This window comes from Sceloporus occidentalis, unplaced genomic scaffold, assembly GCF_023333645.1.
Source record: "Sceloporus occidentalis isolate IW3139 unplaced genomic scaffold, rSceOcc1.0.p SCAF_4, whole genome shotgun sequence".
NCBI classification, from domain to species: Eukaryota; Metazoa; Chordata; class Lepidosauria; order Squamata; family Phrynosomatidae; genus Sceloporus; species Sceloporus occidentalis.
Window position 1 is genome coordinate 55,309,132 of NW_028316984.1, and position 20,000 is coordinate 55,329,131.

Sequence of the window (20,000 nt, forward strand, 5' to 3'; positions counted from 1 at the left end):
AGATCACATATTGTTGCTAACCTCTACTTATTACAAATGAATGCCCTGATCCCATGACCTCGTGTGTCAGCAAGAAACTGTATAGAATCAGGTGCATCAATCCACACTGTGGGTTTGTGTTACTGCTGAGGAGAAGCTGAAGACTGACTCAGAGCAGAGTAGTGGTTGTCAATATTACGGTCCCATAGTCCATCTTAAGTGAAATTGCTGCATCCTGGGGACAGTTTTAGCACAATGGGGAGAGTTACAAAATACTATGCACTTTACCTTTTGCTTCTGCTATAGAAAGTGTGGAAAAATGTGACCCTCCAGATGTTATTGGATGGCAAATTCCAGCAGCCCTGAGCCAACACAGCCAAGTGGCAAGGAAAGCTGGGAACTGCAGTCCAAAAACTTATAGAGGGGCACACAGTTCCAGGTCCTGTACTGCAAGGTGAAGGTGAGTGTAAAGATGGAGCATTTATAAAATTCTTTCCACTGTTTGGTCAGAAAATCCAGTATTGTTATCCTGTGTTGCTGCCCTGGTGTCAAAAGTATTGCATTTAGAAATCAAGAAACAAATCCTGGCTGTCGCATATGCTATTAACTACCTGTTCCTTCTCTACTATGTAGTGTAGATGGTCCCATAATGCAAGCCATAATATTGGTACAATTTGACATGGCAGGGCTGGTTTGTGAATGAAAAATTAGATATGAATCCTGGGATCTTTCACACTATACAATTATGGAACTTTGGTACTTGAACTGCCATGGTTCCATCCTGTGGATTCCTTAGATTTGCATCTTAGGCTATTTGAAGAATTATATCTCCCTTTTTGAGCCCATTGGGCTTTTAAGATCATCTGGGGAGGCCCTTCTCTCTGTCTCACCATCTTTTCAGGCTTGTTTGGTGGAAATAAGGGAGAATGCCTTCTCAGTGGCTGTTCCTAGACTTTGGAACTCCCTCCCAGAGAGGCCAGGTTGGCCCCATCCTTGCTTTCCTTCTGGTGGCTGGTTAAAACATTTATAGTATGGTTGTTTAATATTTTTTACTTTCATATAACTTTTGTAGCTGTTTTTAACCTGTATTGTTAGAAATGTTGTTTGCTGCCTTGAGTACTATTACTCAGGAAAAGACAGGATATACATTACTATTACTATTATTATTATTATTATTATTATTATTATTAAACTGCCATGGTTGCATCCTTGGGGATCCTGGGATTTATAGTTTAGGAGTGAGTATTTAGAATTTTCAGCCAGAGAATGCCTCACCAAACTACAACCCCCAGATTTCCATAGGATGCAGTTATGGCAGTTAAAGTGGAATCATAGTACTGTAGTTGTGTCACTCCTCTTTCTCTTATTCACTGTCCTAAAAGGTATCAGGTAAACTAGACCTTCATGTATGATTTAAAATGTTCACTTGAAAATCAATATCATACCATAGCCAATATTGTTGTAGCAGTATTTCCTGATAATGTATCATATTTTAGTTCTATTTTAAAAAGAAATGTATTACTATTAGTCTTCTCAGTATACCAGTTAATTTGTCATTGTTGTTCCCTGTTTAGCTTTATAGGTGGAATATAAGGTTATGAATTATTGACTTGCCTGAGGCCGCAAACAGTCTCAAAGCTAAGATCTCGTGTCAGCCCAGATCTCATGTCAGCCCAGGTCTGATGTTAGCCCAGTCAGTCTGAAATCTAAATCAGGGGTGTGAACTCTTCAGCCCTCCAGATGACTGCTATTGCCAGCAGCCATAGCCAGAGTAGTCAATGGTGATGGTGACAAATGCTGGAATTTGAAGTTCCATATTTGAAGGTCCCTACAGTCTAAACTCCTGGCCTAAATCTATTTGTTAGTCTCAACTAGAATAGATCCACAGAATCAATGAGAACTTCGTCACCACAAAGTCTGTTACATGAATGGGTCTACACTTGTTGCTGTGTGCCTTCAAGTGATTTCCAATTTATGGTGACCCTAAGGCAAACCTGTCATGAATTTTTCTTGGCAAAATTTGTTCAGAGGAGATTTGCCTTTGTCTTCCTTTGAGACTGAGAAGAGTGTGATGTACTCAAGGTGAACTAATGTGTTTCCATGATTAAGTAGGGATTCGAGTTGTAGTCCAACGCTTGAACCGCAACACCATGCTGGCTTTCTAGGCCAAACAATTTGATTTAGTCTCAAGTCTTTACTACTTGTTATACTGCCACTCACATATAGTAGCTGTAGCAAATTGTGTAGAAGACATTTCTGTACAATGTCATCTCAGACTTCCTATGCATACTTTTCAGGTATGTGACCAGGGAAGAATAATCCAGTGGTTGAGACAAGACAGGGAAACTTCAGTATGAGGAACCATTATGCATAGCAACTATTAACAAAAACATTTTGCTTTTAGTGAAAAGAGAATATCCTGAAAATAATTTAATTCATCTAGAAATCAAGAATATGGTTTACTGGACTTTAATGTATTTATAACCAAGAGCCATCTGCAGATACTTCCATAGGAAGATAATATGGAGAAGTTTTGTCCTTTTGCTGTTGATATATGAGGCTATGCTATAACATCTCCAGGATGCAACATGCAAATCTAGGTCACATTGCACCATCAGAATCTAGTAGAGAAGAGACTTAGTAACTTGTGGTCAATGTTATTGTTGACAGATGTTGCTAGAATCACAGAAATATGCCACCACACTTACATAAACAGGGAGCAACAGAGGTAGGGATGGGCAATTGCAGTTCCCTCTTGTATTCTTTCTTTTTCTTATCTGCTCCTTTCCTTCCGGGTCTGTGGACAAAATACCCTTTAGCTTGCTGACACTTCTTTCCACACCCACTTATTAGCCATGTAGTCAGTGACAGGAGACTTCATCTTTTTTCATTCTCAAATATGTAGTCCACTCTACTAAATTTTTCTCATCGTCTTTTGTTGATGTTCTAAACACCAGCTAACACATAGGTAAAGTGATATATTCTGAATTATGTATTTAGTGTTTGGAAGCTACTGTTTTCAGAGATGAAGCCGTTAGCCAAATCTGTTATTCTTTCATCCCAGTGAGAAAAATTCCATTTGTATTAACTTAGCATGCTGCAGTTGGGTAGCAAATAAGGGAAGATATCATTTAGGTATATATACATAAATCAGAATTGATCCCGTCACTTCTTTAGTCATTAGTGTCTGGTCTGATGAGCTGATATTTGAGCATTTGATCCTAAAATTTACATTTACATCTAAAGTTCCTCCGTGTGAACCACACATTTGTGGATGGTTGGGGGGGAGTTGAGGAGGAGGAGGAAACACTTTATTAATGTTTCCTTTTATTCTGAGGAGACACTTTAATTGTGTGTTCATGAATATTGGGCATGGTTAAAAAAATGCCCCAGCCCTATTGTACTGTAACACCTTTTACACATGAAGGAAAGTGACTGGTACAGCTGATACATCCTGGGGCAGCCACCTGCCTTACTGAGTATCCAAGATCATGTTTGCACATTGGTCATGAAGTGTAATTGACCCAAGTATAAGTAGACCTAGGCATAAGTAGATAGGAAGGACGTATTTGTTAAAGGGGATGGTTACCTTTTGCCTTCCTTGGAGACTGAGAGTGTGTGACTTGCCAAAGGTCACTCAGTGAGTTTCCATGGCCAAGGAGGGATTCAAACCCTGGTTTCCACTGATGTAGTCTGATGTTCAAAACATTATACCATGCTAGGTGCATTTTTACTCTTCTGTTTTCTCTTTCAAATCCCACTTAAAAGTCAAGTTATATAAATTTCATCCTGGGATTCCACTGTAATTGCCATGGCTTCTTGCTAAAAAAAATCCTGGTATTTGCAGTGTGGTATGGTGCCAGAGCTCTCTGAGAGAGAAAGTTAAATGTCTTGCAAAACTGCAAATCCCAGAATTCCATAACATGGAACCATGGCAGTTAAAGTGGTGTCAAACTGTATTATTTCTGTAGTGTGGATGCAGCCTAAGTATCCTTGAGTTCAGCGAGGCTTACTTCCTGGAGAGCAATGCATCCAAAACACTACACTGTTTCATGTTCCATTTGAATGTGTACACCTGAACTTGCATTCCTGCACGCGAGGAGGAAATAATTTCAGTTACCATCATGATGGTACAAAACAGGGTTTTTTAACCACCTCTTTCAGTGTCTTTTCTCATTAATGTGGATATGTTTCTAAGATGAGAAATGATGTTTCTTCTAATTATGGTTACATATAGTTAATTTCCTTTTTAAAAGCTTGGTGTGAAAGGCAGTTTCCTTTATAAAGCGCAAAAGAAGTGATACAGCTGATGTTCCTGTTGCCTTAGCAACAGATTTATTTATTAGGGTCTGAAATGACATGAGTTAATATACCACATACCTGCTGATCGGCAAACTCTCCTATTTCAGCTCCAGTTGACAATTAAGTCCTGGACAGCTACAGCCAGGGGTTAATGTTACTCATTAGGAGAACTAGGTCATTACTGGGAAATCAAGGCGCTTACAGCAGCATGGATAAAATACAAAATTCAACACCTCGATGAGTGAAGGGTTTTTATGTTAATTAACCTTATTTTCCCTGCATATAAAAATATTTCATGTGTGCATATGACAGAGGATCAATTAATTGAAAAGTAAGCTTTTGCTGACTTTTCCCACTCCCCTTCCTCTTAGTTTTCTTTATTTCTTTTGGAAGGGTTTCATTATTTTAGGAGAAATTCTTATGTCTATATGATGAGTAAAAGAGGTATTAAAATTAAGAAGGGAATCATCATGGAAATCAGCTTTACCACAAGGGAACGGGCAAATAAAAGCCTTGGAAATGAAAATAAATAAGCTTTGCTAATACCTCACCTAAGGAGCAGAATATAAGCCCATCAGAGCTTGGAGATATTCAGAGGTACCACTTTGATTCTCCCTATTAAGCACTTACATAGTTATCTGACCTTCAAAAAGTGAAAATTTGAAGACCTAAATTCCTGTTGGTGATGGTAAATATCTTGTTTACAGAAAGCGATCTGGCAGATTTAGCAACACAATACATTTTTTTGTTCTTTGAAACGTGGCTTATGCTTTCTGGAAGTATTAGATACATTTTCCACAAGTTTTATTAAGATCCCTGAGTAGGCATTTTTAACTTTTATAAGTGGGAAATGGTTTAGCAATGCTCTCCTTTTATTTACAGTTTTTTCAGCATTTTCTATTCTGATATGGGAGACTTTTAAGAGGCTCAAAAAGCATTATATTCTCATATTCTTTATACGTCACCATTGTCTTCTGAAAAACTTTAGGACTTTTCACATCATAATATTTTTGCAAGACCAATAGTCTTAAGATTCAGCTATCCCTCTCCCAGATTCTCTTATAAGTGGGAATTGATTACTCAAGAATGAATTATATGAAGGTCAGGGGCCTTTTCTGTATAGATATAGCTTCTGCGAGTAGAGTGATCTCCAAAGAGCTTAGCAGAACTCCCTTTCTCCTTGAAAACATCATGGTAATGGAAAGTGTGTGTTGCCTTCCCACATCACCCATCCAGTTGTCCATCTTTCCAACTGGTGAAAATTGGTCACAATCTGAAACTTGTATAAATTGGCTTAATAAAGAGGGGAGGCTGGATGGAAGTAAAGGAGCTATGTACAGGTCCCCGTCCCCCCCACATCCTTGGTACCCTGCTTGTTTCTATGTGTGCCCATAAACAGATAAATCCATCCACTTATAAGTGATTGCCTGCCCTATGCATTTGAAAGAGAACTTGGGAAAGGTACTGTACCTGGGTACAGCACAGAATAAGAAATTAGACCTGCTCATTGGCCTTACTCTACAACACTGCCAACTAGCCCCCTTTCCACTGGGCAAAATATTTTTAAAAAGTAAATATAAGCCATTGTTAATGGAAATGGCAGAATGAAAAATCATCCAAAATGATTTTCATACTACTTTTTGTTGTCTCCTCTTCTTTAGTTTGCATTTACTCTGTGGAATCACAACAGCAGATCTGGTTCCAATTTTCAGTGCAGATTTTGATGGTACAAATGTTGCTAAAGTCAGGAATATTCATAGGGAGTAATTTTCCTAAAATACTGAAATGTTTACTGAATGGAGCAAAACAAGGAGGTTTCTCCTGGCCAGCTTCATTTGATGAAAACCAGCCTGTCCCAATCTGGAGCCTTCTTCCAAGTGTGTTGGAATTCAACCCCCAGGATGGGAATTGAAGTCCAACAAATCAGGAGGACACCAACTTGGGAAACGCTGATATAATTTAAAAGAACTGACACTACTGTAATAAATGATGTGCTGATAAAGAGGAGAAATCTTGGAATGCTTCTAACATCATTTGAAAAAATTAGTTGAAACTGCACTACACTATGTTTGTATAAGCTGGTGTGTCAGAAGCTGATTTAACTTTTTGTTTACTTGATCTTGGATGTCACTATGATCAGCCACAAACACACACACACACACACACACACACCTTTTCTAATATATATCTATTTGGACAGTGGCTTCTCTCACATAGTTCACATGAGTAATCTTACCAGAACATTGGTATTAGATTTGACTGTTCTCTCATCTTTATGGGCACACTAAGATATCAAACTAATTTCATTTAGGAAAGGCAGCACTAAACCACATTTTTGTGAAGTCCAAAAATCACTCGAATTTGCTTCAACTGCTCCTGACCCATGCTCTTTTCGGCCACTTTTGTATAAAGCCACTGCTTTCAGTAATGTGAAATACCAACTTGAGTTAACTTTTGTCCATTCTGGAGTCCTGTGAGGTAACACTCTTGATATAACTGAACCTGTTTGAATAGTTGGCAGAGTCAGACCATGAGGTCTCTCAACAAAAGAAATAAATATTTAAGCTATCCTATTTGTCCTTCAACCCAACCCTGTAAATTTAAATGGGAGGTTCTTTTTGCTGTTGTTGATGTTCTCAATGACAGTTGGGCACAATACCATGTGTGCACAATACCATCTGGGACCACTCAAGTCACCGGGCTGGTCCTGTTACTATGGGGGGGAGGGGAAGCAAGGTGATGCTCCCTGGTGGTCCGGTGGTTGGCGGTGCCCCACGCTGCTGCTCAAGCCTTCAGGCTCCGCAGCATGGCGGGCAGGCTGGCAGTTCGTGTCCACGTGGTGGCGGACTACGATTCCCAGGTTCCCTGGGAGCGGAAATGCCACACTTCCGGACCAGGGCACTTCTGGGGCCATGGACTACAACTCCCAGGTTCCCCTGGGAGTGAGGAAGTGGCCTGGGATTGGTGGCTGCAGTGGATGCAGCCCTGTCATTATCCAGGAGGCCTGGGGGGGGGGAGGTCCCACCCCAGCTTCCTGGCTGCTCATTGGCCAGCCAGCCTATATAGGGCTGCGTGGTGCTGTCACTCAGCATCATTTTCCTTCAGCTCCCACCCTCCTTCCCTTTTTGCAGAATTCCTTGTGCTGTTACAACTGTTCTGGGGGCAGTAGCATGGGTCTCGGATCTGGTGGGCATGGTTTCCTGTGCTGCAGAGCACTGGATTGGGACTCCCATGTGGACCCAGGGGTGCTGAGAGTTTGTGATGTCACCTGTGCGGTGGCAGCATCAATTCAGCATCCCCGGTGACACGGGACAAGGATGCACATATGCGCATAACCGGCTCCCTAAGTGGAGGACAATTTAAGCCGGTTACCCCTCTGTCATCCCGAAGCTTGGCTGTGACCAGGCATTTTGGTTCATCAAACAACACGCGTTGGTGGATGACAGATCCAGACCTCATGCTTTCGGGCCACCCCTCTCTGTTCTTATGTTTGCTGTTATAATAAAGTTGTGGCCTTTTTCTTGCCAATTGGTTGTCCATTGTGTTATTTCACCTTGTCCCCTTCCTCAGCAATGGAAGCTTCCTCTTAGGACTACTTGCAGTTTTGAGGGAGAATATGGAGGTAAGGGTTAAACAGCCCCTTGTCTCTCCTTAGTTGTTATCTCTTCTTGTGTTTCATGATCCCAATAATAGTAGTCGTCCCTCCATATGTGCTGACTTAAAGTCCGCAGTCTTGCTGTTTGTGGGAGGGATGATCTGCTATCTTTAAAATGAGTGCATGCATGTGCATGCTGCCGTGTGCACTCACACCATTATTCTCTATGGGACTTGCATATGTGCGAGTCACCATTTTAATGGGGGGGGGAGGTCTGGAATGGAGCCCCTGTGATTTGGGAGGGGCAACTGTATTATTGTTCCTGTTATGTTATGTATATTTTTTATTATTTTGACAGCCAGTGTGATGTAGTGGTTTGAGTGTTGGCCTATGACTCTGGAGACAAGGGATTGATTCCCTGCTCAAGCATAAAAACTACTGGGTGGCCTTGGGCAAGTCACAGTCTCTCAGCCTTAGAGGATGACAAAGGCAAACCTCCTCTGAAGAAACTTACCAAGAAACCCCAATGATAGGTTTGCCTTAGGGTTACCATAAGTCAGAAATAACTTGGAAACACACAACAACAACAACAACAACAACATTTATTATATATTACTTGTATTTGTATTTTAATTATTTTATATTTATTTATTGACATATATGTGTGTGTGCACACGTGCGCATGCGCACGGACACACACACACTCCACATTCACTGGGGTTTGGGGATCAGGAGCCCATGAAAGTGGAAAAACTGCAAATTAAAAAAAAACCCTTTTTTTTACCTGAGAGAACGCCTTTCTAGGAATCTCTAGGTCTTCCAGCACATGTTTGTGGGCAACATCTGCCAGACGCTAGCCATAGAAGTACACTGGAGGACCTAAAATGCCTAGAAAAGTGTCCTTTTTAGGAATCTCTAGGTCCTCCAGCATGACTTTTGGCAGATGTTAACCAATGAGTCATATTAGAGGATCTAGAGTTTCCTAGAGAGTACATATTAATAAAATTCATTAATAATAAAATCTACAAACATCAAAGCTGCAAAAGTGGTGGGTGACTATATGTATGTGTGGACAGATAGACAGACAGACAGAGCTTTGAGGATCTACAAATAATAGCATACCAGGGCTAAATTCTAAAATGAGCACAGTGGAACAACTATGCTTGTTTTCCTGCCTCCATATACTTCAGAAATCAGGCAGTGGCTGTCCCTAAAACTATGGAACTCCTTTTCCAGAGAAATTAGATTGGTACCCCCTCCCATTCTTTTCTGTAAGCAGTTGAAAAACTTTATCATAGGCATGTTACAGACTGCCCTAAAGCGGGCGGTCTTCCGTCGCCGTCATTAACTATGCCGAGAAGCCCCGGCGGCCAGACCGCGAGGTGGTGCTCCTTTTTGGCCCTCGGAAGTGGCGCCGCGAGGCGCGCACTTGTGATGCCACTTCCGCCATGTCCGGACGCTGTGAGACCGAGACGTAAATATGGTGGTGCCCATGTGGACGGGCGCCGCCATTTACTACGCACTCCACGCATCCTAGGAAACGGGGCTGGTTAGGAAGGTGAGACCCTTCCTAACTCTAGCACGCCCCTTCCTAACCCTAGGACGCGCGGAGTGCGTAGTAAATGGCAGTGTGTAACGCACCATAGAATCATAGAGTTGGAAAAGATCCAGTCCAACCCCCTGACATGCAGGAATACACAATTAAAGCACCCCCGACAGATGACCATCCAGCCTCTGTATAAAAACCTCTAAAGAAGGAGACTCCATTGCACTCCGAGGCAGCGTGTTTCACTGTCCAACAGTTCTTTCAGTTTCACTGACCAACAGCTTTATGTTTCAGCTGGCCCTTGTGCACTGGTTGTTTAGATAGGATGAGTCTTGTATAAGGAGCTAGATTTTCTATTTGCTATTTTTGTCATGTTTTTTGTGGTTTATATGTTCCACTGGTTTTAATTTATTTTGATAATTTAATCACTTTTTATTTTTGTATTTTGTGAATTTTTAACTATTTTTTATCAGTTGTAAGCCACCTTGAGTCCCAAATTGTGGTCCTTTCCTCCACCAAAGGAGCTCCTCCAAAAGCAGATCTGTATTCAAATTGAAATCTACATAGTCAGAATTCCGTTTCACATGTAGAGCTCAACATATGTATGCTTCCCCCTGCTAAAATCCTCTGTCTCTGTGTCAGACCCATTAATGTTCGGAGGAGCCCAAAGAAATAGAAATAGAAGACGCATGATGATGATGATGATGATGATGATAATAATACCACCACCAGGTAATTAGCATTTACCACTTGCACTTAAAATTTGGTGGGGGTACCAACAAATGCTTGTGACCAACAATTACTATTTTAGAGATCATATTGTTTCTTTTAAAATCATAGATATTTGTTCAACACTGAGTTCCACTTTTATTCTGAGAGTGATGCTTATGTTGTGTGGATTAAGTGTAATGAAAGGCCATAAAATAATACTTTTTTTAAAAAAAATTGTTAGACAGTGGGATGTAGGTTCCTCAGGCACTAGAAAACACTGTTTTTCCAACTGAATTAGGACTGTTTGAAGGGTATGGTATTTGTCTCATTTCTTTACACACGCACACACACACACACACACACACACACACACACCACATTTTCAAACCTTCTGGCATTGAGCCATCGCTACTTAAAACATTTAAAGCAGGAAGTTTGGCCTTCCAGACTGCAGCTCCCATTGTCCTTAACTGTTAGTGGTGCTGGAAAATGTTGATGGAACAACATCTAGAAAGCCACATTGCTATAAAGGTTGTCATATCTCTTCCAGTTTGGCATCAGCATTCTGGTATGCTAGGCTCACATGTCTCACTCACATGTCTTGGCAACTCTATAACCTAGATATTTTCCCCCCTTGTGCTTCTTTTCCTGTAGCCATTGATTATCTTTGCCACAGATCAGAAGCATCAATAGTGTTTTTGTGTGATTGACCGTTTTTTCACAATACTATTTCTATGGCACTTATCTTCCTGAAAATATCAGGCTGATCTTCTTTCACTGATTGCATTTGAAGGCCCTGTATTTTTACAAGTGAACAGGATTCTCACTTTTATTCCTCAGTACCACCTTCTATGATGATTAGCATAATGATTTACCTGTGGCCGCCCAGATACCATTGGATTGTAACTCTCTTTAGCCCTAGCCAGCTGAGATGAGGGATGACGGGTGCTACAGTCCAACAACATCCAGAGGGTCATAATTGCTCTTGATTAAAACAAGTCAATTGCTGGTGGCTGTGTGTGTTCTCATATGTGTCGCTATAAATCAGAACTTACACTTCCTGGCTTGACCCACATTAAATATTTTCCAGGTTGTGAAACAATTGTCATGTGTTGAAACATTTACACCATCTGAGAAGTCGGTCTGTGATAGCTTCGTTTTATAACTCTCTCTCACTCTCTCTCTCTCTCTCTCTCTCTCTCTCTCACACACACACACACACACACACGATTGTGTAAGCTGATTTTACACCTCTGCCAGTTACTACCACCTGTCTTGCCAATAACACTGAATGAATTAGCATGCTGTTTCCAACAGTGGCCAACTAGATGCCCATGGGAAGCCCACAAGTGGGACATAAATTAAATGAGGGCAATCCTAGTGTTGGGCTCAGCAGCTGATATTCAGATGCTTCATGCCTCTGATTCTGGAAGCAGTACACCTCCAATATGACTAGTAGCCATCCATCTATCCATCATGACTGTGAGCTTGGCAACTACCCATTTCGTATTCAACATCACTTTTCTCTTCCAGGTGGCCATCTCAGAGTTAATTCAGAAAATCCACACCAACTGTCCTGAAGTTTTACCATAAGAAACCATGTGAGATTTAGCCTATTTCATGTTTTTAAAAAAACCCTAGCATTTTAGGGAGATCATACCACTATTCTTTTCCCATCAATTCTAGCTTTTACAGCAATTATTTTAATATATATATATGGACACATATACACATATAGCTCAAGAGGCCACATCTGTCTATAAATCTATGCATGAGTCTTATTGACCAGAGACCGTGGCCATTGGAATTTTAATCTATGTAGATCCACTGTCTAATGTCAGCTTGCTTCATATCTCCTACTAAGGTCACATACTTAGACTTTTATATTTGGTCATGTCAGCTACTTCATACTCACTACAATTATTTTTACCAAGATCATCTTCAAAATCTTTTCACAGATCACATAATCAAAAGTTGATATTTTACTTCAGAGTCAATAGCAGGGCTGTCTCTTTTCTATCTTTTATTTTGGTGTGCTCTTTGGAAATCAACCAATGTGATAAGTGAAATGATCAGACATTTCAACACTGATTTTGAGGAGCTGTACTTGATGGAATGCTCTGCCCTATCAGCTGAAGAACAATACCTGAAAAGGAGGTCTTCCTGCTGCATTTGTGAAGAAAGTGCATTGATTCAACACTATATATTTGTAAAGCAGTATTAAACCTTCGTTCCCACCCCCTCACCCCATTTTGAGTTCTCTGTACCAGTGAAATATTAGAAAGCTCCTTTGTTAAATGTTTTAAGAAGATTAAGATTGACCTTTTTAATATTGCTTTTAGCTCAGCTTATTTATAACCCTTTCAACATACACAATACCTTTAGAGATTTGCACACGTGCCTGTTATGTATGAAATTATTTTGTATCATGATGTATCCTAAGAGACTTCATTTAGTGAAAAGGGAGGGCGGGGGGAGTGTTTCATCCCTGTGATCACAAAAAGGCAGCAATCCTCCATGTATTTACTTAAGAGTTAATCCCTGAAATGCATAAGGCTTACTTCCTACTAAATCAGTGGTCCCCAAACTGTACCCTTTAAGAGATTTTGGACCTCATCTCCCAGAAGCCTCAGGCATGTTGGCCGATAGTCTGGGATTCTGGGAGCTGAAGTCCAAAATTGCCTAAAGACCACAGTTTGGGGACTGTACTAAATGTAGCAAGTACTGGGCTGTACATTTCTCAATTGTATGCATCAGGTACTTGATACAGGGTGTATCCAGACTGCAGGAATAAAGCAGTTTGATACCACTTTAACTGCCGTGACTCTATCCTACAGCATCCTGGGATTTGTAGTTTGGTGAAACACCAGCGCTCAAATAGACCAAGCTGAATACCTGATCAAACTACAAATCTCAGGATACCACAGGATGGAGCCATGATAACATGGTATTGAACTGCTTTATTTCTGCTGTGTGGATTAGCTCGTAGGCTTTTCTTCTAAAGAAGTGATATTTATATCATTGAGAAAAGTAGGCTGATGTTCCTTTTGGCCTCTGAATGAGGATTCAACTCTTCCTCAGTTTCCAAGCGGATATATAGGAATATGGGTTGGGCCTTCCTGGGCAACTGTGGGTGTGGGCAGCTGTGGTGGATTCTGTCCCTGGGATTCACAGATGGCCTTGCAAACTGCCCCCAAAACCAGAAATACAAAATAAAACTGGAAAATGGCTGTATATCTGCTTCTGCTTTGGGAACAAATGAGTATTTTAAACAATGGAGTGGCTGAATCAACACTCATGGAGGCTTCCAGGAAAGACAGTTACCTTTGGGTTTTTGCCAGAAAAATGGTCTGGGGAATTCAAGGATGAGGGGCTACAAAAACAGCCTGGGGCTTCATGTCATCCTTGGCCTACCCATTCTCTATCCCTGAACCATGGTCCCTCTCCAGCAAGTCTATCCCATTGCTGAATGTGATTCTGTAATTTTCCTAATTGTACAATGTTCATCTTAAATTTAGCGCTATTGAACTTTAAGTCTCATTGCTTTTTGCCATGCTGTGGCAATCCCCAGAACTTGGGAAATCATTTCATTATAACTACTGTCCCATGTCCCAACTCCAGTAGCTAGTTAACATTACAGTTTTGATTTCTAAAAAATAATTCTTTACTCCTTCATTCCTCCACAATAGATAAGTAAAATAGTTAATTAAAAACATTGAAACCACAAGATATGCTTGTACTGGAGTTTAGGAGCTATACAACCTTATTCCATCTCTACATCCTTGGAAATAAGTTCTTCCAACATTGAAGATAGGGTAGGGTGCATCTGCACTGTAGAAATGATGCAGTTTGTAGCTCCATCCTATGGAATCTTGGGATCTATGGTTTTACAAAGCCTTTAGCTTTCTCTGCCAAAGAGTGCTGTACCATGCAGTTTGACACTTTAACCATGACAGTTAAAGTGTCAAACTGCATTATTTCTACAATGTGGATGGACCTTTAGTCTACCCAATGGTATTATAGCCAGCTATTGCCACTACAGATAGAAACCGCTGGCAAAAATCCTTATGGGTGGGCTTTAGTACAGTACTGAACTTTTGTACCAAACAACAGAAAAATACTTTTTAACGTATCTTAACCTCACTCCCTAAACTGACGTGGTCATTCTAGGAGTTGGGTTTTTGAGGGTTCAGATCATGATGCCTATGTGGGCTTCCAGTCTAGTTTGAGTCTCAGCTGGACATTGACCCTGTTGGACTCAATGGCGCATGAGGACCTTCCTACTTTATGACTCTTTGTGAGATCAAACCATTTACCCCCTGAGAATGAGTTCTGAGTTCTCTACTAAGGCTGTCTCTGACATGAGTGGGCACTGGGTTAGATACTTCAGAGGTGGAAATTAGATGTTGAACTGTAGCTCTTGGCAGCCCTATCCAGTATAGTCAATGAGAGGAGATGCTGAGTACAATTTAACAACATCTGGAAGGCTGCATGTTTCCCATTCCTGATATACTGGAAGGAGAGTGTAACTTGTGTTTTCAAAGGACAAGGCTATCTGAAGAGTGTTATCTCTTACAGAGCGTTTGTTAAAAAGTGCCAACAAACCCCTTTACCTGGCAATTTGTGACATTATTTTCAGAGAAAGTTAACTTTTAAGTAAGAAAGATAACAACTGCAGCCAAGGAGCGTCTCGAAGTCTGACATTCTGTTGTAGAATTCAAATATAATGTAACATTGTTCTGATGAAGCATAATATTGTGATAAATGTGATGTTCTCTATAAATAAATAGTCCAAAAGTCAAGGTACACTTTATTTTACTTCAAGGGAACATGATAAGGATCCAGAAAGTTTCTTTCAAGTGCTGCTGAAAATGAAAGAGATGGAATTAAGTTTTCATGTGTCTGTCCTTGGCGAGACCTTCACTGATGTTCCAGGTATTGTTTTTTATTGTTGTTTTTAAAGTTCTCTACATTACAGATATCAGAACAGCCAATTCTGTAGTTAATGTTTCCAGCTTACCAAAGTGAGCAATACCAGTGCAGAGTCAGATGAAGTGCAGTGTCAGATGAAGTAAGTACATATAAAGGTAAAAGTCAGCAACATATGTTCATAATTGAAAGTGTAAGAGTGCAATCCTACAAGCCAGAAGAGAGCAACTGTGGGTCTCCAGATATTGTTGGGCTGGAATTGCCAGCATGCCTCATCATGGGTTGTACTGGATAAGGCTGATGGGACTTATAGGCCCAAAACATCTGAAGAATCTCAGTTGCTCACTCTTGTTTTTCAGCTTTACTCAGGAGGAAGCCCCACTCAGTTTAGTGGGGCTTACTTCTGACTAGTTCTGTATATGTTTTGTATATGTAAAATAAGTTTCATACATGCAAAAGAAATAGGAAAAGTAAATAGCTGTTGCTCTGTGATCCCAGAATCACAGTGTTTATCATCATTTGCTGTTGTCGCCTCATCTTCTCCTGCTTTCTTCTCTTCCTGTATCTTTTCTTCAGTATCAAGTTTCCAGTTGTGGCCATTTAGATGTGTGGCAAGCTATCTAATGCAGTCTGGATGAAGATATATAGACAAACTGTGAAGTCTCATATAGACAAATTGTGACGTCTCATTCAGAATAAGAGTACTGACGGTACTTTATTAAGTAAAGCTCAGCTACAGATGATGGAAAATTCAATGGCAGTGGAAAAATGTGGAACATCAGTGTCCTGGAACTGAATTTCTCAAATGAGGAAAATGAATTAATAGGATAACAGGACAGTCCAAACTTGGCTTTCTTCTTTGATTCCAAGCAATACCTCCACTATCATACACTATAGCTCTTTTCATCCATTACAACCATCTGGATTCAAACCTCCATCTCAACACTTAACATTCCTCTACAATAATTGATGTTTGGGGCTGAGACAACCTAGCGAGTGAGCCAAGTTCAGGGGCATAGCTTGAAGAGATAAATTGTTATATCAAAGGAATAGGCAAGAAAGTGATCTACGTCAGTAGAAGCTTTCATGAATTGGTTGTAGTAATCAGATTACGTGAATTGATCTAGAATAAGAGTTCTTTCAAATAATAATTGCATCTCAATATGATACACAACACTTCAGTCTCAATTTGAATGGCCATGTATCTTTATATATATATATAACTTTTTAGATAAAATATGTGTCTGGAAAAATCAGGAAAAGTTTGTGCCCCAGTTGAGATGAGAAGCTCACTGCTTGTATTTCATTGTTAGATGTTGAAAACATACATAAAAGTATTGTTGCAACTTTAAATACCCCAGGATTTCAGGATTCCATTATACAATGAACGCTGTTTGACCAATTGTGCTTTGACAGTTTTTGATGTAACGATAAACAGTGTTCCTGCTTGACAAGATCACATGTAATAGTAATATTATAATCCAGTAGTCTGTTGCCCATGAAGGCCCAAAATAATACCCATTTGAAACATAATTTACTTTACACCCACACAAAAATAGTTCTAAATGTTCTTGAGATAGAAATTTAACAGCTTTGGTTCAACAAATAAAAGACCACTTCTTTGCTGAAAGTCTATACCAAGTTTTATACTATGAGTTAAGAGTCTGTTATATTTACAATATCATTAAATTAGTTCAGTTTAATGTTCTAACCATTTGTTTATTGCAGCAAGGGACTTATAACATATTAATCTACTTAGTGAAAAATGCATTTATGTAGCTGCTAAGGTTCTCTAGGTGGCCATAAGAGCCAATACTATAGCTACAGCTTTGATTAGAAGATTCTTAGGATTTTGGAAGACAACAAAGGCTCAGCTCAGCCCCAACAGCATGTTTATATTATGCAGTTAATAACCCTGTAATGAAGGACCTAACTACCCAAAAGGCAACAGATCCTATCTGATCTTGGAAGCTAAGCAGGGTCAGTCCTGACCTATACTTAGATGGGAGACCAACAATGAATATCAGGTGTTGGATATATTGCAGACGAAGGAACTGGCAGAACCACCTCTGAGTATTCCTTGCCTTAGAAACCCAGTAAAATTAATGGGTCACCATATGTCAATAGGCAACTTGAAGGCACATACACATAATATGAAAGGATAGCATATCAGGATGCACATCAAAATGAACTGTACACTGAAACAAAGTATTTGGTTCCAAGAACAATTCTACTTGCAGAAGCCTGTCTCCATATGAGGTCTCTGTCTCTTGATCAGGATGTATGCTGAACCATGAAGCTTAGCTAAAAGGGGAAAGCAGTGTAGGAGGATCTGTGACTCTCCGGATTTATTTGTTTTTGGGGTGGGGTGGGGCTTCAACTCCTCTATGTCCTTTCCTTTGTAACCTATAAGGACGTATGGGAGTTGTTGTTCAGCAGCGTCTGAGGACAACAGGTCCCTTCATTACCAGGACAAATCACATTTCATTCAGAAGAGCTTGTAGTCTATTCCCACTATCTCCAGTTAGGTCTAGGAAAGGTTTCCATCTCAAACACCTTCGTCTTTGGACTTCCAGATGTTTGAGACTTCACCTCCCAGATACCCTAGCAAGCATGTCCAATGGCAAGGACTTGTTTGTCGTCAAAAACATCTAGTTGGCTAAAGCGTCCTCACTCATTATAGACAGTATAGAGTTATCAGTGGTTCCATGGTATATAATTAAATCCTATATACACATCTTATCCTCCACTAACCCCAGTGTCCAACACACAGGTGAAAATGATATTGCCTCCAGATAATGTACTGTAACTCCCAGCATCCTTAGCTGACCCAGACATTGGTGAGGAATACTGAAAGGGCTACATGATTCCTACTCCTGATTTTCTAGATGCATCAGTGGAAGTGGGCTGGTCAAGTCTATGAAAGCTTAAGCCAAATAAAACATATATCTTAAAGGTGACACAAGGCTCTTTGTTGCTTTTGTTATAGCAAACTAACATGGCTATCCACCCCACTGAACATTTAGACCAGGTGCTTATATATGTAGTAGACTTACCAGTGTTCACTCTGTTTTCCTTCCACATTTATGAAATAATATTCTGTGGATCTGGTGATCTTTTTAAAAAAAAAGTCTTCCAAATTTGAACCAACTCTTCTGTTACTTTGGTGTAACCCAATAAAGTTGCTTATATAATTGTAAGTAAGTTAACACTTTGAAGAACAAAGTAGCTAAACTATATCTCATTAATGAACATGTTATAGAAGTCATAACTATCGGATCTCTTGAAAACTGTACTTTGAAAATATCTATATGTTTCTTAATCTTGTGTTTTTTGCACCCATACCCAGTGAATAAGAAACAAGAGCCAGGTATTGGGTTTAAAAGAGCTATAATTTTATTGATGACAGTGGAGGATCTGCAAGAGGGGATTTGTGCTGCCTATCTGATTAAGTCCCAGTGTTCAGTGTGAGTCTCTAGCAGGCTGAAGGATGGAAAAGAAGCATACTTTGTCAACTTCCTGGACAAGCTCAGGAGCAAAGGCTAGCCATACCTCTTAGCAGCCTGCACATTTTAATGTAGTGCTTTCACACAAGCTGTGTGTTTTTGTGTAGATGAGCGTAGCCACAACCCATGTGAAAATTCTGTCCCAATTGCTGGACGGCTCTAGAAGAGCAAGTAGGAAAAAAACCTTCCTCCACTTCAAAAGATAACTCAGGTTACTCACCAAATCAAAACTCACAACCTGATCCAAGAAATCCTGCACAATACTAACAACAAAGTACATAGCATGACCCTAATGGGTCTCATTCCAAAGCTAGTGTGAAATAAGTGGGGCACACTCTTGAGCCAATGGCCACACCAGTGAAAAGGAGGAAAAGATTCTATATGCAAGTCCTTCAGCAGCCAACCAGCTCTCCCACGCCGAACCAAGAGAAGGTGGGCAGGTGTTAACACAAGCCAACAGCAGAGAGAAGAACATGGCAGTTAAACATTTCACCCTGTTCCATCTTGCTACACATGACCCTGCTCTTTCCAGATGGGTCACCCTCATGCCTCTGCCTGGGCTTGGTGCAAGAGAGTATTTTCTTGCCTGCATTAGGCTTTAAGAGAAATCTAGATCTTTCTGATGGGTTCTGGGGCAGCACTTGCTGAAAATCTATTTAAGTTCAAGTCCAATTTTATGGCAGGAGAATCAAGAAATAAGGAATAAAAAGAATCAAGGAATAAAATACATTTTGGCAAGAAGTAGAGTTAAAGGCTAGAAAGAGCAGTCTGAAAAAGTATTAGGCAAAAAAGAAGCTTACCATGAAAATCATGGTACATTTGGGTTTAAAATCATTGGGGTCAGGAGAAAGCCCACTTTCAAACAATTACAGTGTGGGTTTTTTGTGGGTTTTTCAGGCTATGTGGCCATGTTTTGGAAGAATTTATTTCTGATGTTTTACCAGCATCTGTGGCTGGCATCTTCAGAGATGAGGATGCCAGCTACAGATGATGGCGAAACATCAGGAATAAACCCTTTCAGAACATGGCCACATATAGCCTGAAAAACCCACAAAAAATTATGGATGCTGGCTGTGAAAGCCTTCAACTTCACAATTACAGTATGCTTTTGTTTTGAAGATCACATATCCTTGACATGGGGAAATCAGGGGAGGAGGCTCAGAAATTAACATAGGAATAGGTTCTCCATTTGATTCTGTCAGAGGCTCACTTGATGAACCACCATGTGAAACCCCAATGAAGAGTTCTCACTTGAAAGTTTACATGTTTAGGCCTTTTTCACTGTACGTTTACACAGAGTACTATAGTAGAATGTCTTCTTTGCACATTTATTTTCTTCTTAATGACTAACCTAGGTTTATGGTTTGTGATGTGTAACCATCTCCATAGGTTTTCACAGTAATTCCTACCTAGATATGTTTTGTATTTAGGA

At 40.2% G+C, this 20,000-nt stretch overlaps 1 protein-coding gene and 1 long non-coding RNA gene across 13 annotated transcripts in view; one reads left to right on the forward strand and one right to left on the reverse strand.

The window, feature by feature from the left end:
• Positions 1–20,000, forward strand: part of QTMAN (queuosine-tRNA mannosyltransferase) — a 278,206-nt gene that overhangs the window by 227,977 nt on the left and 30,229 nt on the right. For 11 of the 12 annotated variants that reach the window (XM_089520087.1, XM_089520088.1, XM_089520080.1 and 8 more), the window contains one exon: positions 14,959–15,068. The exons of the other annotated variant lie outside the window; for it this stretch is intronic. In XM_089520087.1, the coding sequence (XP_089376213.1) occupies positions 14,959–15,068 (110 nt within the window). The remainder of the gene's footprint in view (positions 1–14,958; positions 15,069–20,000) is intronic. 12 annotated transcript variants of the gene reach the window in all.
• LOC149313887 (uncharacterized) overlaps positions 18,436–20,000 on the reverse strand; it is a 5,663-nt gene continuing 4,098 nt past the window's right edge. The window contains exon 3 of the long non-coding RNA XR_016280876.1: positions 18,436–18,545. This is a non-coding gene — a long non-coding RNA (uncharacterized LOC149313887). The remainder of the gene's footprint in view (positions 18,546–20,000) is intronic.